General features: G+C 32.0%; 1 protein-coding gene across 1 annotated transcript; it reads right to left on the bottom strand.

The window, feature by feature from the left end:
• Positions 1–15,543: 15,543 nt before the first annotated feature.
• On the bottom strand, positions 15,544–19,789 carry LOC123902247 (peptide chain release factor PrfB3, chloroplastic). The gene is made up of 6 exons (XM_045951916.1): positions 19,459–19,789; positions 18,139–18,356; positions 17,639–17,842; positions 16,994–17,206; positions 16,662–16,842; positions 15,544–15,961 (listed from the first exon to the last, which is right to left on the bottom strand). Exons 1-6 carry the CDS (start codon positions 19,619–19,621, stop codon positions 15,687–15,689), a joined length of 1,254 nt encoding a protein of 417 aa, XP_045807872.1. The 5' UTR covers positions 19,622–19,789; the 3' UTR covers positions 15,544–15,686.
• Positions 19,790–20,580: the final 791 nt, after the last annotated feature.

Consider the following 20,580-nt stretch of genomic DNA (forward strand, 5'->3'; position numbering starts at 1 on the left):
TCTGTCCTAAATAACAAATCCAACTCCCTCTCCTTTTCGTAACTAACCAGAAACCTTGGACAGTGCAGTCTACAAGGACATATAAGGTACCTACCAGAAACCTTATCAGTAAGTTAATCCAACACAAGCACACTTGCATTTGCAAAATCATTTCATATTATTGAAAGCACATTGAAATAAAAAAAAAAAATATTCAACAGTTTTTCTAATGAAGCCTCGAATATGCATATATTAGTTTTAGTTAGTATTATCAGTTTATTTTAGGGTAACTATATATGCAGCACTACAACCTTATTTATGCAGAAAATGTTTGTATACTGAAGGACACAAATGATTTTAAGCCATCTTGCATCATCACCTATGGTTTTGTTAAAAAACTATCCATATACTTCTATGATGATCTAAACCGCGTCATTCTTGAAATGATTCACTTTTAGTCTTATCAGAGCATATATCAATTAAAGTATGAGGTGTTAATCCTTACAACCCCTTTCAAAATCCAAAATCAACCTTACATGTCATCAAGTACCACTTGCATACGTCTAAGTATCATGTAATTAGTCAATTTACAAGAAAGCATTCAAAGCATATAAAGAAGAGTCTTGTCGTCATACAGCAACCGTCATAATCATATTTATTTATGCACATATATCAATTGTTTGTGGTTACTTATAAGCCATACCAAATCTTTGATGCACAAAATCAAAGCATGTAATCTCAATCATGTTCATCATTCACACATACCTTTTACTCATGAATTCACCTGTTGGCCATGATACTTGAATTTTGTCCTTTAAAAAGAGAATCAAGTCACACAATCCTCATTGTGCTGAGAAAGGAAAAGGAAACTAAATTGTTAGAAGATAGAAAGTTAGAGTTATCTTTCCCATTCTTCACTAGGTCTCATCTCATTCTACAAGGACATATAATGTACCTACAAGAAACCTAATAAGTAAGCTAATCCAACACAAGCACACTCACTTTGCATTTGCAAAATCACTTCATATTGTAGTTGCAAAATTGCATTTAGGGACTAGGGCCATCAAAGTATAATAGATACCATTCATGCCTTTTGTCTTTAAGGCAACAACTAGCTTTCACCTTAAGCGGCATCCAAAATATTTGGGTTATCAAGACACTCAGGGCCCCTTTGTTATAGATTAAAATAGAAGTTATTTTGATGTAAAGCATACGGTATTCCATCATCATAAGAAAAATCTGTCTTTCAACATATAAGGAAATTCAATAAAATGGAAAATCAAAGACCAAAAAGAAACATAAAGAATGGTTAAACCATTTCTTGTCAAAACCGTACTTACAGTTATAGAAAAGGCAGCTAAAAGGATGACAACCAGCTATGAACTTCAATCCTATGTTGTACGCCAATCCTCAATGTCATCATTGTCCTCAACAAATAAGTCCTACGGATTGAAGAAGTCTCACAGCTGTTATTGATTCAATCACACCGGAAAGGTGAATTCTAAGAGCATCGAATCCATTCTAGCGAACAAACACAACTCCGACAGAGAAAATAAATCTAGACTCTTCTAGTATGAAACCAAAAACCGGTTTGACAGAACTGTGCTAAATAATTCAACCATGTTTGAACTCATAAAGTTTGGAGAGTTCCTCTCATCTAGTTGAAGTAAACTGCAAGCAACAAATTGCATATCTTACACGAAGACTAGGTTTCATAATTGTTGTGGTAAGACCATTATTTAAATTATTAGAGAATATTAAGCAAGATAGCATATAAATTTGCAGATTTGTTTTTCTTAGGATGGAGACTACTTCATATTGAAGTTGCAAAATCACTTCATATTGATTTTTTTTTTTACTTAGAAATAGAGACTACTACATATTGGAGCACAATAGGAATCATCCATGTCTTATATTATGAATAAAAATTCATATTAAAATTGCATTTTAGGCAACAACTAGTATTTGCATTAAGGCATCATCCAACATTTTTGGGTCATCAAGACAATTCCTAACAAAAATCATGGAACAAAAAGTATATCAATGACAGTTTCACAATTAGGATCATCCTTCATAGATAATGAAAAAAAAAATCATATCAGTGACAGTTTCACAATTAGGATCATAATAGAACAATAAATATCATCCCTTATATCATGAATACAATTTCATATGAAAATTGCATTGAAGGCCATCATCCAACATTTATATTATGAATAAAGAGTTCATAATGCATTTTACTCCAAGGGCATTGAGGCAACCATCCTTTAAAAATTTTAAGAAACTTAATATATCCAATGATTCCAACGGTCAGATTTGGTGTTACTAGGGGTTACTCGGGCCATATACTCTACCCCTTTTTCAAATAAATGAAAAAACATACCATCTCACCATGATTCACAGTCTTATAACGTTTGTATACTGTGTTAAATTTTGGTTTACAAAATTGAAGGTTCACTATTTTTCAAGTAGAACATTGAAAGATCTAGATTCTAGAATAATCAAGAATGAGGAAATCGGCAGCCCATCATTGTTCCCAATAGGTATCGATTATAAACCAGACGAGGTAAATATTGTTAGCGCAGCACAGTTTTCACTTTCACTAGTGATAGGCTCAGCACGAGCTCACCAACGCACGCTCACAATAGGCGCAGCACAAGCTCAAAGACAGTCACAGATAGGTGCCCGGTGAGCCTATGCTCACAACACATTCTACATTCAAGCTATGCAGAAATAATCAAAAGGGGAAACTGGAAATATAGTACACTACCACACTCACATTCTCATGGTCAAGCTACACAGAAAATCTTGACACAGTGATTTAAAAGAATCAGCATCCAACTCTGTCGTAAAAGAATGTGATATTTTCCGGTAATTATGCAATAACTACAAAACAATTCCAAGAACTTTCATATGATGTGCCAAAATTTAGCAAAGTAACCTCAGGCAAATAAAAGGAAATTCCAAAAAAACACCGATATATCTACCATAAGCCAAAGTTCATAAGAGACTGAGTTGCAACAATATTTTAATTTTAATAATATATAAGCTATGCAACTCACATTATCATGGTTAAGCTATGCAGAAAATGTTGACAACAAGGCAAATATGTGATATATCCAAAAAAACCAAGCTCATAAAAGAATGTGAGTTTTTCAAGTAATTATGCAATAACTACATAACAATTCCAAGAACTTTCATATGATGTGCCAAAATTTAGCAAAGTAACCTCAGATTAATAAAAGAAGATTCCAAAAAAACACCTGATATATCTACCATAAGCCAAAACTTATAAGAGACTGAATTGCATATATAAACCACTTCCAAACAGCCTCTTATTTCTTGTTCTTTTGAAAAGGGCAATATTTTAATTTTATTAAGAGATAAAATGCCACACTTAGAACAAGGAGTCTCAAGCCGAGCCACAAAAGTCAGAGTACTTATACAAGAAAGATCTACTACATAATATTGTCTGAAAAAACTGTCATCAATCATCGCAACAAGTTTAAATGCTACATAACCAAGAGGGTGTACTGCCTACATCATCAAGTGATTCAGTTCATCAATTACAATTTGTTTACTGCACTTAAAAGAGATCACATTATGTATTCAATAACTAAATCAAAGACTTGCATTTATAATTATCAACACAAATCTAGTGTTATCTGATTCTTATTCCAGCGCCCACCAAATTTTATCGAATTTTCATAAAAAGTCTGCAGTCAAAATATGGACCGATACAACCACATTATGGTTTCTTTCATCCATTAATCACAATGCAAGCATCGAAAGAGTTGTACTGCATAATGCAATATATACCAGATAGAAACTATTAGAAATAGTTCAGACTCCAAAGAGTTGGTTTCTTTGTACTTTGCTTCACTTGACTTGTTCCTTCTTTGGAGAATTCCTTTGAAACCCTTACCAGTAGGGTAATCCAACAAAAGTCACAATCTATTTTGCATTTGCAAAATTGCATTTAGGGACTAAGGTCATCGATGCACAATAGATACCATTCAAGCCTTAAATTACGAATAAAATTTCATATTAAAATTGCATTTTAGGCACCAAGTAGCTTTCGTATTAAGGCATCATCCAACGTTTTTGGGCTCATGTATATTTATCTTATTGTCAAAAGAGTGGGATCATGTATACCACGCCACCCTTCATAGATAATGAAAAAAATATTTCATCTCAGCGACAATTTCACTATTAGGGTCATAAAAATATTCTATCTCAGCGAAATTAGATACCATCCCTTAATCATATGATTACAATTTCGTATAAAAATTGCATTGAAGGTCATCATCCAACTTTTGCATTTTGAATAAAAAGTTCAAAATGCAAATATGTTGGAATAAAAATTCCAAAAATGTGCAAAACCCCGTTATAGTAACAAACAAAAAAAAAATTCTTTCAAAATATATAGGGTCTTTGGTCACAACATTTTTACTCAATCAAGGTTTTTTTTCATGCACAAGATTGAATGTTCTTCGATTATCAAGAATGAAAAAAATCAGTATCACAACATATGCATCTAAAAAAATTGACTTTCAAAACATTGATGCCAAATAGGGTCTCAAACATAGCACACTTGCTCAGTTAAGGTTCTTTTTTTTTTTTCTCAAGCATAAAATTGAAATGTCCTTGAATAATCAAGAATGAGAAAAATGGGTAAAAGATTCTAAATTTTTTCTCACGCAGAAGATTGAAATATAATGCTTTGTGCAGAAAATGTTTGTATACTGAAGGACAAAAAATTTGAAGGCTTGCGTCTTGAAATTCTAAACCATCTTGCAGCATCACCTATGGTTTTGTTAACTAACTATCCATATACTTCTATGATGATCTAAACCGCTTGTCATTCTTGAAAATGATTCATTTTTAGTCTTATGAGAGCATAAAGCAATTAAAGTATGAGGTGATAATCCTTACAACCCTCTTTCAAAATCCAAAATCATCCTACATGTCATTAAGTACAATTTACAAACAAGCATTCAAAGCATATTATAAAAGAGTCTCTTCATACGACAATCATCATAATCATATTTATTTATGCATATAAATCAATTGTTTGTGGTTACTTATTATAAGGCATACCAAACAAATCTTTGATGCACAAAACCAAAGTATGTACTCTCAATTATGTTCATCATTCACACATACCTTTTACTCATGAATTCTCAATTATGTTCATCATTCACACATACCTTTTACTCATGAATTCACCTGTTTGCCATGATACTAGAATTTTGTCCTTTCAAATAGAGAATCAAGTCACACCAAATCCTCATATTATGCAGAGAAAAAGAAAAGAAAACTAAATTGTTAGAAGATAGAAAGTTCGAGTTATCTTTCCCATTCTTCACTAGGTCTCATCTCATTCTACATTTATAATTTTGCTAACAATACCTTTCAGCATCTTCTCTCCAAATACCAGTTGGTCCTACAAGGACATGTTATGTATCTACAGAGGCAAATAATCAAGGATGAGAAAATCAGCAGCGCATCATTGTTTCCAATAGGTATCGACTATAAACCAGACAAGGCAAATAAGATGCAATGAAAATTCCAAAAATGTGCAAACTCCATTATCGTAAGAAACAAAAAAAAAAGTCTTTGAAAACATTGGTGCCAAACAAGAAATTGGGGCAGAGCACACATTTGCTCAGTGAAGGTTCTTTTGTTCTTTTTATTTTATTTTTTATCAAGCAGAAAATTGAATGTTCGTGAATAATCAAGAATGAAAAAAAACATGCAAGGTTCTGCCTTTTCAAGCAGAAAGATTGAATATTGTTGAATAATAAAAAATGAAAAAATAGGTATCCCATCATGTTAACATATTGGAATGAAAGTTCTAAAATCACTGTAGCAAACAAAAAGGTTAATATTTCAAAATATCAGTACCAAACTTGCAATTTGTGTACCGCACTTATCGAATTTTCATAAAAGGTTTGCAGTCAAAATATGGACTGATACAACCTCATTATGTTTCCTCCATTGATCGCAATGCAAACATCCAAAGAGTTGGTCTGCATAATGCAATATATACCAGATAGATACTATGAGAAATAGTTCAGACTACAAAGAGTTGGTTTCTTTGTACCTTGCTTCATTTGACCAGTAAGGGTAATCCAACACAAGTTGCATTCCATTTTGCATTTGCAAAATTGCATTTAGGGACTAAGGTCATCAAAGTACAATAGATAACATCCAAGCCTAAAATTATGAATAAAATTTCATATTAAAATTGCATTTTAGGCAACAACTAGCTTTCGCATTAAGGCATCATCCTACGTTTTTGCATTTAGGGACTTAAAATTGCATTTTAGGCAACAACTAGCTTTCGCATTAAGGCATCATCCAACATTTACACATTTAGGGACTAATATATACCATCCAAGCCTTAAATATGAATAAAATTTCATATTAAAATTGCACTTTAGGCAACAACTAGCTCTCGCATTAAGGCATCATCCAACGTTTACACATTTAGGGACTAATATATACCATCCAAGCCTTAAATATGAATAAAATTTCATACTAAAATTGCACTTTAGGCAACAACTAGCTTTTGCATTAAGGCATCATCCAACGTTTTCGCATTTAGGGACTAATAGATATCATCCAAGCCTTAAATTATGAATTAAATTTCATATTAAAATTGCATTTTAGGCAACAACAAGCTTTCACATTAAGGCATCAACCAACGTTTTTGGGCCCTACAAAAATCATGGAACAAAAAGTATATTCATCTTATTGTCGAAACAATGGCCTCATGTATACCCTTCATAGATAATGATAAAAATATTTCATTGCAGCGACAGTTTCACAGTTAGGATCAGGGTCATATATAAAAGGACAATAGATACCATCCTTAACTCATGATTACAATTCCCTATGAAAATTGCATTGAAGGCCATCATCCAACAACTTTTGCATCATGAATAAAGAGTTCAAAATGCAATGCAAATATGTTGGAATAAAAATTCCAAAAAAGTGCTAAACTCCATTATCTTAACAAACAAAAAATTGTCTTTCAAAGTATATAGGGTCTTGTGACATAACATGTTTACTCAATTAAGGTTTGTTTTTGTGCAGAAGATTGAATGTTCTTCAATTATCAAGAATGGAAGAAAAAAAAATCAGTATCACAACATGTGTGTAAAAAAATTGACTTTCAAAACATTGATGCCAAATAGGGTCTCGGACATAGCACACATTTGCTCAATTAAGGTTCATCATTTTTTTTAATTTCTCAAGCAGAAGATTTAAAATGTTCTTGAATATTCAAGAATGAGGAAAATGGTAAAAGATTCTAACTTTTACTCAAGCAGAAGATTGAATGTTCTTGAATGTTCAAGAATGAGAAAAATGAGTACAAGATTCTAACTTTTTCCCTCAAGCAGAAGGTTGAATGTTCTTCAATATTCAAGAATGAGAAAAATGAGTAAAAGATTGTACCTTTTTGTTAAGCAAAAAATATGAGAAATAGTTCAGACTCCGATGAGTTTGTTTCTTTGTACTTTGCTTCACTTGACATGTTCCTTCCATAGAGAATTCCTTTGAAACCCTTATCAGTAGGGTAATCCAAAACAAGTCACAATCCATTTTGCATTTGCAAAATTGCATTTAGGGACTAAGGTCATCAAAGCACAATATATACCATCCAAGCCTTAAATTATGAATACAATTTCATATTAAAATTGCATTTTAGGCAACAACTAACTTTCGCATTAAGGCGTCATCCAACGTTTTTGGGCTCATGTATACCACACTATTAGGGTCATAAAAATATTTCATCTCAGCGACAATTTCACTATTAGGGTCATAAAAATATTTCATCTCAGCGACATTAGATACCATCCTGTAATCATATGATTACTGATTACAGTTATAACTCAGCGACAATTTCACTATTAGAGTCATTAACAAATTTCATCTCAGCAACAATTTCACATTAAGGGTCATAAAAATATTCCATCTCAACGACATTAGATACCATCCTGTAATCATATGATTACAATTATAACTCAGCGACAATTTCACTATAAGGGTCAACAAAATATTCCATCTTAGCGACATTAGATACCATCCTGTAATCATATGATTACAGTTATAACTCGGCGACAATTTCACTATTAGAGTCATAAACATATTTCATCTCAGCAACAATTTCACTTTAAGGGTCATAAAAATATTTCATCTCAGCGACATTAGATACCATCCTGTAATCATATGATTACAATTATAACTCAGCGACAATTTCACTATAAGGGTCAACAAAATATTCCATCTCAGCGACATTAGATACCATCCTGTAATCATATGATTATAGTTATAACTTAGCGACAATTTCACTATTAGAGTCATAAACAAATTTCATCTCAGCAACAATTTCACGTTAATGGTCATAAAAATATTCCATCTCAGCGACATTAGATACCATCCTGTAATCATATGATTACAGTTATAACTCAGCGACAATTTCACTATTAGAGTCATAAACATATTTCATCTCGGCAACAATTTCACTTTAAGGGTCATAAAAATATTTCATCTCAGCGAGATTAGATACCATCCTGTAATCATATGATTACAATTATAACTCAGAGACAATTTCACTATAAGGGTCATAAAAATATTCCATCTCAGCGACATTAGATACCATCCTGTAATCATATGATTATAGTTATAACTTAGCGACAATTTCACTATTAGAGTCATAAACATATTTCATCTCAGCAACAATTTCACTTTAAGGGTCATAAAAATATTCCATCTCAGCGACATTAGATACCATCCTATAAATCATATGATTACAATTATAACTCAGCGACAATTTCACTATAAGGGTCATTAAAATATTCATCTCTCCAACAATTTCACTTTAAGGGTCATAAAAATATTCCATCTCAGCGACATTAGATACCATCCTATAAATCATATGATTACAATTATAACTCAGCGACAATTTCACTATAAGGGTCATTAAAATATTCATCTCAGCGACAATTTCACTTTTAGGGTCATAAAAATATTTCATCTCAACGACATTAGACACCATCCTGTAATCATATGACTACAATTTTATCTCAGCGACAATTTCACTATTAGGGTCATAAAAACATTCCATCTCAGCGACATTAGATACCATCCCTTAATCATATGATTTCAAAACATTGATGCCGAATAGAGTCTCAGACATAGCACATATTTGCTCAATTTAAGGTTTTTCTATTTTTATTTCTCAGGCGGAAGATTGAATGTTCTTGAATATTCAAGAATGAGAAAAATGGTAAAAGATTCTAAATTTTTTCTCCAGCAGAAGATTGAATGTTCTTGAATATTCAAGAATGAGAAAAATAGTAAAAATTCTAACTTTTTTTTTCTCAAGCAGGACATTGAAATGTTCTTGAATGTTCAAGAATGAGAAATGGGTAAAAGATTCTAACTTTTTCCTCAGGCAGAAGATTGAAATGTTCTTGATTATTCAAATTCAAAATGAGAAAAAGGGTAAAAGATTCTAATTTTTTTCTCAAGCAGAAATTGAATATTGTTGAATAATCAAGAATGACAACAAAGGGTAAAAACCCTTTTTTTTTTCTCAAGTAGAAGATTGAAATGTTTTTGGATATTAAAGAATGAGAAAATTGGTTAAAAGATTCTAACTTTTTTTCTCACGCAGAAGATTGAATGTTCTTGAATATTCAAGAATGAGAAAAAAAAATGGGTAAAAGTTTTAACCTTTTTGTTAAGCAGAAGATTGAATGTTCTTGAATCTTGAATATAATCTTTCAAAATAATAGGTACTACCAAACAGGGTTCTTGAAGATTGAATGAATAATGAAGAATTGGAAAAACATTACCGTAGAAAATTCTACTGTTGCAGAAGATTGAAGACCTAACATTGATTCATTCTTTTTCTTCCTTCTTCATTTCCGTTGATTCTAAAGAACTCTGCGTAACATAGAAAGAGTAAAGACAAGTGATGTACTGATGTATTTTAAGACTACTTATGGGCTTTTAATACCTAGCTACACATTCGGCCCAATACCTAGCTAAGCATGCTTTAGTAATTTTTGATAAATAAATAAAATGAGGTTAATTGTTATGTACTGACGGTGTAAAATATTTTTACACATGCATTCAATCAAATCACACTATAGGGCAACTTATATAGGTTTATTCCTAAAATATCTACACAAAAAAACTACATGTCATGATTTGATTGGATGCACGTGTAAAATAATTTTACATTGTCAGTGAAGACAAATTAAATTCAAATAAAATTTTCAAGGATTAAATTGAAAAAAAATTACTTTATATTTCAAAAAATGAATTTTTGTGTAAATTTAGTCAAAACTAGTAGAAATTATTTCAAATTTATTGATATTCCCTTTGGTTCTTTTTATGTTTATTTGGGGGAAGGGACCATGATGGAACTTCCAATGTCGCCACTTGCACATGGGTGGTGGAACTCCTAGTGTCGCCGCCTGCTTTTCTCCTGAAGCAACATTTTTTGTCCATAAAATAGGGCATTACAGAAATTATTTAGAAAAATAGGACTTTGTTGTTAAAACAAAATTTAGGGACTTTTGGCAAAAATCAAGAAAATTGAGTCAATAAAAATTGATGTATTTGTTCCATAACGTGTTGCTACCCAATACTATATTAAAGATATATCACTTACAAAAAAGAGAAAAAGACCAAACCAAAACCTTCTGAAAATGATGTGAATCGAAAAATTGGTAAACCATACCTATTAAATAGACAAACCTATATTTGCTAACTTATCGGCACATTGGTTTTTCTCTCTAAGTATATGAGTAACCGTAAAATTCATGCCTCTAAGTAAAACCTTACAATTCAACCATATGTTACTTAAGTTCCAAGGTACGGTTAGATTTTACTTAAAGGCACTAACAACCAGAAGCTCAACATAAATGGCAAAATCAGGTCTCAAATTTTCAGCAAAACAATCTAAAATATTTGCATTGTCAATTGTCTCTTATAAAAAATAAATAAAAAATAGTATTTTATTGGCAAAATTATACTGGAGTTCTTTTATCTTATTTATTTGTAACACTTTAGTCCTTTATCTTTCATTTGTAACATATAGGTCATTTATCTTGTATATTTGTAACACTTCAGTCATTTTTCTAATTTTTTATTAAAAAAATACTGATGTGGCAAGCCACATCATATAATTTTATATTTAAAAATATATTTTTATTGAAAATAAAAAAAAAATCCAGAGAAATGAAGAACATCTTCATCATTTTTCTTGAATCTTCATCATCTTCATTGAATCAAAAAAATGTCTACCCAAATATAGCTCCAAATATGAAGAATCTATGTTATGTTAATCTCAATCTTCTTCTACAAACAAAAATCAAAACTCACATATCCTCAATAAACCCATAACATGAAACAAAAAGTGTTTATTGAGAGTACTTTTTTCATTGTTTTTAGTGAGAAAAAGAGAAATTTCATCATCATTTTTTATCACATAAAATTATCATCCTTCTAATTTCCCTAGATTGAGAGCCAATAACATGAGAGATGCATTGAATCACTGTAGTTCTAGCAATCGCATAATCACATGGAAAAAGATTACTCTCAATAAACCCATTTTGTCTCATGTTTAGGTTTAGAATTTGAGGATTTTGATTTTTGTGTTTAGAAGAAAATTGATGTGAACATAACATAGATTCATCATATTTTGAGCTATATTTGAGTAGGAAAACTTTTTATTCAATGAAGATAATGAAGATTTGAGGAAAATGATGATGATGTTTTTCATTTTTGTTTATTTTCAATAAAAATATGTTTTAAAAAATAAAATTATATGATGTGGTTTGCTACATCAATATTTTTTTAATAAAAAACGAGAAAAAAGACTGAAGTGTTACAAATATACAAGATAAAGGACTTATATGTTATAAATAAAAGATAAATAACTAAAATGTTACAAATAAATAAGATAAAGAACATAAAATGTAATTTTGCCTATTTCATTTATCATGCTATTATATGAAATTATAACTTTCATTATCACTTCCATTCCTTGACTTCATGGGCAAAAGTTATTATCCATAAGCCAAATCTTTATGGATGGTACATAAGTTAATCCCAGCCATCAGATTCATCTTCATCATCGCACTGTTCATAACACTATTTATCGCACTGTTCATCATTATCATCATCGCGTTGTTCATCTTCTTCTTCTTGATCACTGTTCATCTTCTTCTTCGCGAAAAACGAAAACGAAACAGTGAAACGCGATCTTCTTCTTCTTCTTTTTCCAATTTCGAACGCGATCTGGAAAATCGAAATCGAAAAATCAAATCTATTTCGATTTGATTTGATTCATCTTCGCGAAAAATCAACTCCGATTTCGAACGCGATCTGATTCTTCTTCGTTAAAAAAATCAATTCTGATTTCGATTTGATTTTCCCTTTCGATTTCGATTTTCCCTTTCGATTTGATTTTCCCTATTTTTCGAAGAAGAAGATGGACAATGATTTGAGTTCCAGATGCCAAAACCATTAAGTACATCTAATGGTTTTACAGTATGACGCTCTGAAACCATTTTTTCTGTGGAATGGTTTCACATTAAATGTACTAATCGTCAAAACCATTAATTGGTTTCAAGATGTTATACACTGGAACCATTTGTCTAGTTAAATGGTTTCATACTGTTATACACTGAAACCATTATTCTAGTTAAATGGTTTCATAGCGTTATACACTGAAACCATTAGTCTTGTTATTTGGTTTCAAGATGTTATACACTGAAACCATTAGTCTAGTTAAATGGTTTCATAGCGTTATACACTGAAACCAACCATTATTTTAGTTAAATGGTTTCATATGGGCATTAGTGCTAAGATGTTATACACCGAAACCATTGTTATTAAGTAAAACATCACATAACCATTTTACAAAACCATGCTACATAAAGCAAAAAATCATATAAAGCAATTAGGGTTAGTTTAGTTGAAAAAAATTTGGATAGTATGCATGAGATATTGGATTCGATCATTTTTTTATTGTAAAGAAAAATCGATATATATATATATGTAATTAATGTATGTAATTTTATTTATATTGTGATTATGATTGATAAAACTTAAAATTAAATTGTATGTTTGACAAGTATGCTTTATATATACATGAACCATTCGTTATTATGTTGGGCTTCGAGGGGGTGTATGACGAAAATTAATTAAAAATGGATTTTTATAATATATACTTCAAAGGAACAAAAGTTATTATTTAATTGGAAACGGGGGGCGCGCTAGAAATTTGGGGGGGTGCGCTAGAAGTTTGGAGGAGGGAAAAAAATTGGGGGCGCGCTTGAAATCTAGGGGAGGAAAAAAAAATTGGGGGGCTCACAAGAAATCTAGGAGAAAAAGGAAAAAAAAAACTGGGGGTGCGCTAAGCAAAAGGGGGGCGCAAGTAATGGGGTAGTATATGGGTGGCGCGCGAGTAATGGATTGCCTAATTTTGGGCTTGGGTTGACCTTTGATTGACTTTTGGTGTAGGAAGCAAATATGGTGGGTGTAGGAAGCAAGTTTATGCATGGTGCATAAGTTTGGGCTTATGCACCATAACCACACCCGACTTCATGTGGCCAAATTTATATAGGAGGAGAATAAGTGCTTAGATGAACCTTCTCTTGACCACATGTATGTGACATGTCTTGATTGATGACTAGTCGACAAAATCTGGCGGCCCGCGTGTCACATCAGATGGCAATCACATATTTTTTAGGGGGTGTTTAGCGTATGGCCTGTCCAACTAAGTATTAGGATTCAGTTAACCCGATACATCTTGCAAATGGGTATTCGCCTACCCTTGAACAATTATATTATTTTGTTTTAAAAAAAAAAATAATTTAAATATTATAAATTTATAGTTTATTTATTTTCGTAATAATTTCAATAATAGTTATTTAAAGTACATTTGTTGAAGGTGGCTCCGACAAACTTTGTTAGTTTGGTGATCAAATGTTTTATGAGTGGTGGTCAAAGGTGGTTAAAGTGGTGATTTTTAGTTGTTGGAGACTGGAGTAGTGCTTCGTGATGATTAGAGTTTTGATCATTTGAGGTGCGGTGGTGACATATTATGTGTTTCTTCTTTTTTATTTTTTCTTAACGTGTATTTCTTGTGTTTCGATAGTAAATATTTCGTAATAAATAGCAAAGCTCTTAAATAAAACAAGAATTATAAAAGATATTTTTGTGGTTTGAAATTTATGTAAAAGTTATTTTCACATTAATTAAAAAATCAATTCAATTAGATTTTATTCAAACATATTATTTTAAAAAAACTTAACTAAAAGGAATAAAAAATAAGATTTAAGACTAGACTACAACATAAGTGTAGGCCAGGCATAGGGTTTGGCCCAAACTTAGATTTGAACTAGGGATGGCAGAAAAACCCAAACCCGTGAGACCCACCCGAACCCAAACCCAAGTCAACGGGCGAAACCCGAATTGACTGGGTTTGGGTTTGGGTTTGGGTGACACCCGAAAATATGGGTGTGGGTTTGGTATCACTCAAACCCACACCCGAAACCCATACACCCACCCGAAACATGTTAAAATTACCTAAATACCCCCCCATATATATATATATATATATATATATATATATATATATATATATATATATATATATATATATATATAAGTGTAAAAGTAAAATTAGGTTTTTAACAAACCACAAACCAAAATTGTGTTTGAATTTTGCTTGAAAGTTGGAAGAACTTAATTTTGGTTTAGTTGTAATTTAATTTCTTGAAAGACTATTTTGTAATTTTAAATTCCCTTGTAATTTTAAACCTATGTTTTTGCTAAGTGATTGACAATATGTTTAAATTCCATTGTTTTTGCTTAAATTTACCTTGTTTTGCTTAAATTTGCAAAGTAGTACAAAATGTGTTGTGGGTTTGGGTTTGGGTGTAAAAAACCCGAACCCAATGGGTGTGGGCGTGGGTGTGGTTTTGCCACCCGAACAGATTTGGGTTTGGGTTTGGGTGTTGATTTCGGGTGTGGGTTTGGTATCACTCAAACCCGCACCCGTGGGCGCCCATTGCCATCCCTAATTTGAACAAAAACTTGTTATAAATGAAAAATCATTAACTTCATTTATTTATTTTTATCAAGTAGTCTAGTAATTAGAAATTCACTCTTAAAAATGAATAAATAAGTAGGGAGTCTCAGGTTCCAACCCGGCCCTTGCGTATTTTATTTGAGAAGCTCTCACGAGTCATATTTTATTTGATGATAGAACTCATATAAGTATTTTATTTGAATGAAAGGGCCTTGGCCAAGTCACATTTGATATGTTTTCAGCAAACATACCAAAAACACATATTTGAATTTTGTGGAATACAATAAAATCCATAGAAAGCAAAAAATAGAAACAATCAATTTTTTTTATATTAACATTTTGGTTCCCAAGGAAATGAGTCATTGTAATCCAGAGTTCATCCGCAAAATAAATAAAGTCTGACCAGGGATTGTTCCCACCGGGAATCGAACTCGGACCAGTTTTAGAATACAATATTGTTGACATTCAACTCATTAACAAACATATGTCAGTACAAGCAAAATTGGAATTTTACAGGACTAGAAATGTGAAAATACTAAGTATATAATCCTATATAATTGGTGGATAAGAACAAAATATTACATTACTCTCTAGTATTAAAATGAGCTGCAATAAGGGGACCAATATTCCCATCCAAAACAGTATTTAAGTCTGACATCTCAATGCCAGTCTTTACATCATGTACTAATTTGTATGGATGAGATACATATCTCCTAGTTTCTTCTTCCCATAGATTCACAATATCGTCCTTCATTATACTATTTATACTACTAACTCCTTGTTCAATTGCTATCACTTGAAGTTTAGCTTTCAATCTGTTTAGTGCTTTCATCTTATTTGCAAACTGGCTTCTCTCACCTTCACAGAGATTAAATAAAACAAAAAATGTAATTCAGTAAAATCATCGTTTTCATTTGCAAATTTTGGCACATAGTCTTTTGATTTGCAAAATATAAGTACTGGACAGAACAATACACATGACAAATATTTAAGGTATTGAACAAATTTTGTCTTGTACGGTGTTTGGTGGACAAAATGTTATTTTAGTATTTTAGACAACTTGTACAGAGGACAAAAAGTTGTCTCGTGGTTCAGTGGAGGACGCGCATTTAGTTTTTGTCCAATCTTTTGACCCTCAATTTGTCCAGTCCCAGGAATAGTTTTCAAATCAAACACACTACAACTGAAGTTGTCCAGTCCAATCCCTTATTTTTTTAGCAGATCAAACGCACTGTATTTGGTATTTTAAAAATTGAGGACTGAACAACTTTTTTTGTACCCTATTCCATAGAAACTATCGGATAAAACATGTAGCAAGGGACTGGATAAAAACAAAATTTTCATCCCCAAATGAACAATGTGACAACTATTTGTCCAGAGTACAAACTATCAAAAATAACAAAATACACCCTTTTATTTTCCAACATAAAAACCATTATCTCTCTCAGGTTGTACTATGTTGTCTTGTTTTGTTTTGTTCGGTACTTACTGTTTTGCGAACAAAGTTATTGAATAATAAGAAAAAGAAGCAAATATTTCAACACAAATATATGCTCACCAGAGGATTCGACAGTTATTCCAGTTGGTAGATGCTGAATGCAAACTGTATGCTGAATTTGTCTTTTCTGTTGTTCTCCTCGAATCAAGGGATATGATATAATCAAATCCTCCGAATCAATCTCAATCTCACGGGCATTCTCTAAGAACAAGGGAACAACATCTACAGTTGCTGAGCTAGTCTGCAAATTTTGAATTTAGCAGATAAAATTATTTCACCAAATTAACTTACTATATAATAAAAAAAACAAATTAGAATGTTACTATTAGGTAGTAAGAAAGATGTTTTTTTTTTTTTTTGACTTAAGGTAGTAAGAATGATGTTATTTGCACCTCAAGGTGAGAAGATTCATTTGGAGAACCCCTAATGAGGCGATGAACTCCTTTTTCTCCCAAAAGAAAGCCATAAGCACATTCAAATTCAAACTCTATAGTTGCTGAATTAATTCCTCCATTCTCGTTCGGACACCTGTCAACAATCCTTCCTTCGTAACCTTGTCTTTTGGCCCATCCAAGATACATTTGTAGGAGCTGTTCCGCCCAGAGCTTGATTCATGCAAAAGTCGGTCAAAGACAAAAGGATCAAAATTGCATATATAGTTTGAAAACAAAGTTAGAATTACACTAAGTATTTGGTTGTTGTGTGTGTAACTGTCAAACAATATTCAGTTAAACTTCTAAGTGTATATTTAGTATCACGGTGAGTATGTCAAAATCACGGTGATCCACCGTGATTTTACAGAGTGTAGCTTTTGGAAAATCATGGCGGATTCACTGTGATTCAGACATACCCCCGTGATACCAAACATAGGCTAAATAGTTTCTAAGTTGAAAATTAGTTTTAGAATGCATCATAATCAAGTTTGAGGTTTCACTCCCATACACAGGATATATTAACAAAAATTCTAGTATACAACCTGATTCATAAGTTACAGATCAAACATAATTGTACTAAAGTTCAAAGATTATATATGAAACCTTAGGATAGATGCTAGTACTAGGTGCAGCTTTTATAACCAAACATACTCCCGCCATATCAAATGGTCCCTTAAGAAGCTTGGATATCTCGTACTTATCAAGAATGTTGCTCACGTCTATAGATGCATTATATGCTTGTTTATAGAGCCCATAATCAATAGCATTACTCTCAGCCAATTGCTTTATCAGTTGTGCTTCCTCTACCTGCATGATATACAACCAAATAAATTACATTCTTTTCAAATAAAACAAAAAGGAAAAAAAGTTGGCATGGCATGCAGTTTTCTTTTTTGAACAAACTAAAATGGTGGCATGACATGCATGTTAAGAATAGTAACTGTTACTTAAAGTCACAATTAGTTAGTTAGTTTGTTAATTACGTGGTTAGTTAGTTAGTTAATCCTCTACTAGCTCTATATAAGAGCATCACATGTATTCATTTTACCATTTTTATTAGAATGATTCCTTATGAAAGTGATGGGAACGGAACAGAATATAACCTTGTATTTCAAGTCCTTTAGAGAATCAACAACTTTGGCACTGTTAGCTAACTTGACAAGAATGTCGTTGGACTTAGTTGGGTCATCCCACAGATCCGAATCACGTACCATTTCTTCCTGCTTAATCCAACTTGCTTCTTCAATTTCCAAGGCTGCTGATGCATACACGTCAGCACGAATAACTGCGTCTTCAATTTTCCTTCTTAGTGAATATAAACCTGAACATATTTCAATGATTGTCATGATTGATTGAATTAATAAAGTGAGATAAAAAGCAGTAGGTATCAACAGTTCACAAGTTACAAAAATCCTTATACTATAAGTCATTATTTGAAATTGACTTTGATATGACTCATTCGATTTGCAGAAGCGTAGTGATACATTCAAGAGGGTCTTTAACCAAAGCATTTTACTCCGAGGCTTGCTCAGGCCATTAAATTTGGAAAGAGGAAAACAAGGAGCAAAAGTCTTCTAACAAATTTACCTTAACAATAAAATTATATTTATAGAAAACATAATAGTTAACGCCGCTTCTCTTCTTCTACAAAGAAATATTGAACCTTACAACTTTACAAGTTATAAGCTTGAAGCTCTCACTATTTGTGACATCAATAAAACATCTAAAGGGGAACAAAAATATACCATTTTTTACCAATAGAATCATCATCAAAATTTATCCTGTATCTAACAAAAGAAAAGAAAATATACTACTACTTCACAAGAAAAGTGATGTTTGGTTTATTTAAGCTTGTTTATTGGGAAGGACTTATTTCTATAAGCTCTCCAAGATAACAACTTATAATTTATAACTTATGTCCCGTTAATCCAGCTCAGTTGGAAGCTGAAGGGACATTTTATGGAGGAGCTGGGGTTCGAACCCGGATTCCCCACTTCTCCACACCGAAGGTGTGAGTCTAGCCACTAAGCTACTTTCCAAAAACAACAACTTATAACTTATATAAAAACACATGGACTTATGTACCAAAAAAAAACACATGGACTTTATTTTATCTTTTGCTATAGAAGTAGCTTATACATAAGTACTAATATGATAAACGCTTCTCCTATAAGTGCTTAATTAGCTATTAATCCGTACATAAGCACTTAATTCTGATTCCAAAAACAAAAAATTCTTCCAATCCTACTCTTCCATACCCATTTTCATTCCTATAAAACAAAAGTGGTTGTATAGACATAAAATGAACACCACACTGAACAACTAACATAACTTCATTGGAGACATAAACAACAGAAAACAATAAGCAAAACAAGAAGTGCATGCTCTTACATAAAATAAAAAAACAGCATTTTGGAACAGACCCACTTGTTTGTAGATATCCTTGTGGTTATTAGACATGGAATGACAAGCTTTAATTCTGAAAGAACACATAAACAACCCAACACGTGGATTGTTCTTCCTCAGCAGCGAAGAAGAAAGAACATCATGAGCAGTTGTTCTTGCACAACCAATTTCAGATGCCATAGTTGTGTTTGAGTTTGAAGCAAAATGTGAAGACTTTATCTTGAAAGGAAAAAATGTGTTTAAGAATTTGCTTTGTCTGCAAAAAGATAAGTGGACTATACTGCAGCCACGGCGGTTCGTATTTCTAAAGAGATGTTCTTTTTTGTGTTGTTGGACAAAGATGATTTCTTTTTGAACAAATTAGATTTTTGTTTTAGTCACACCTCCAAAATATCTAATTACATTTGAAATTGACAAAAATATCCTTAAATTAAATTTTGAACGCAATCTAAAATCTTATTATCACAATAAATTATTAGTTATTTTGGTGATGATTGACGTTGAACTTGGTTGGAATGACTACAATTTGATCTCTGCAACTGCGATTAGAGGGATTGAAACCACTTGTGATAATAAAACTAATTCATAGGAAGCGTTTGATTTGCTAAAAAACAGGGGACCGAACTGAATAACTTTTGTTGTACCCTGTTTAATTTGAAACTGGTTATAGGACTTGACAAATTAGGTAGCAAGGGACATGACAATTTTTTGTCCTCACTAAACCACAAGATAACTTTTTGTCCACAGTTCAACTATACAAAAATACTCATTTTATTTTCGAATATAAAAATATTATCGTCCTATATCTCTCCAGCACAGTTTTATCATGTCATGTATTATTTTGTTCTGTCATGTGCTGTTTTGTCAAATTCTCGCTGTTTTACGAATCAAACGCACTCATAAACCAAATTAAATGCTTCGGTGAATCAGAAAAAAAAAAAAAATCCTATTATTAGTGTCTCACAATTGAACGCATAATTAGGTGGCAAACAAAATTATTCCAATAGAGAGATCACACTTTTACGGCTTAGTAGATGGCCAAATGCCAAAATATGGGAACCTTGTCAAATTAGATTTTTGACCTGTGCATACAAGACACAAGTATCAATATGTAATCCATCAATTTAGTCAGTAAATTA

This window comes from Trifolium pratense, linkage group LG1 (genome assembly GCF_020283565.1).
Source record: "Trifolium pratense cultivar HEN17-A07 linkage group LG1, ARS_RC_1.1, whole genome shotgun sequence".
In the NCBI taxonomy this organism is placed as follows: domain Eukaryota; kingdom Viridiplantae; phylum Streptophyta; class Magnoliopsida; order Fabales; family Fabaceae; genus Trifolium; species Trifolium pratense.

Excerpts from the sequence above, each read along its gene's own strand:
- LOC123902247 (XM_045951916.1), bottom strand. The coding sequence starts at position 19,621 with ATGGCATCTGAAATTGGTTGTGCAAGAACAACTGCTCATGATGTTCTT. Across the intron at positions 16,843-16,993 it reads ATGAATCTTCTCACCTTGAG|ACTAGCTCAGCAACTGTAGA; the intron begins GTGCAAATAACA and ends CAAAATTTGCAG. Across the intron at positions 15,962-16,661 it reads AATAACTGTCGAATCCTCTG|GTGAGAGAAGCCAGTTTGCA; the intron begins GTGAGCATATAT and ends ATCTCTGTGAAG.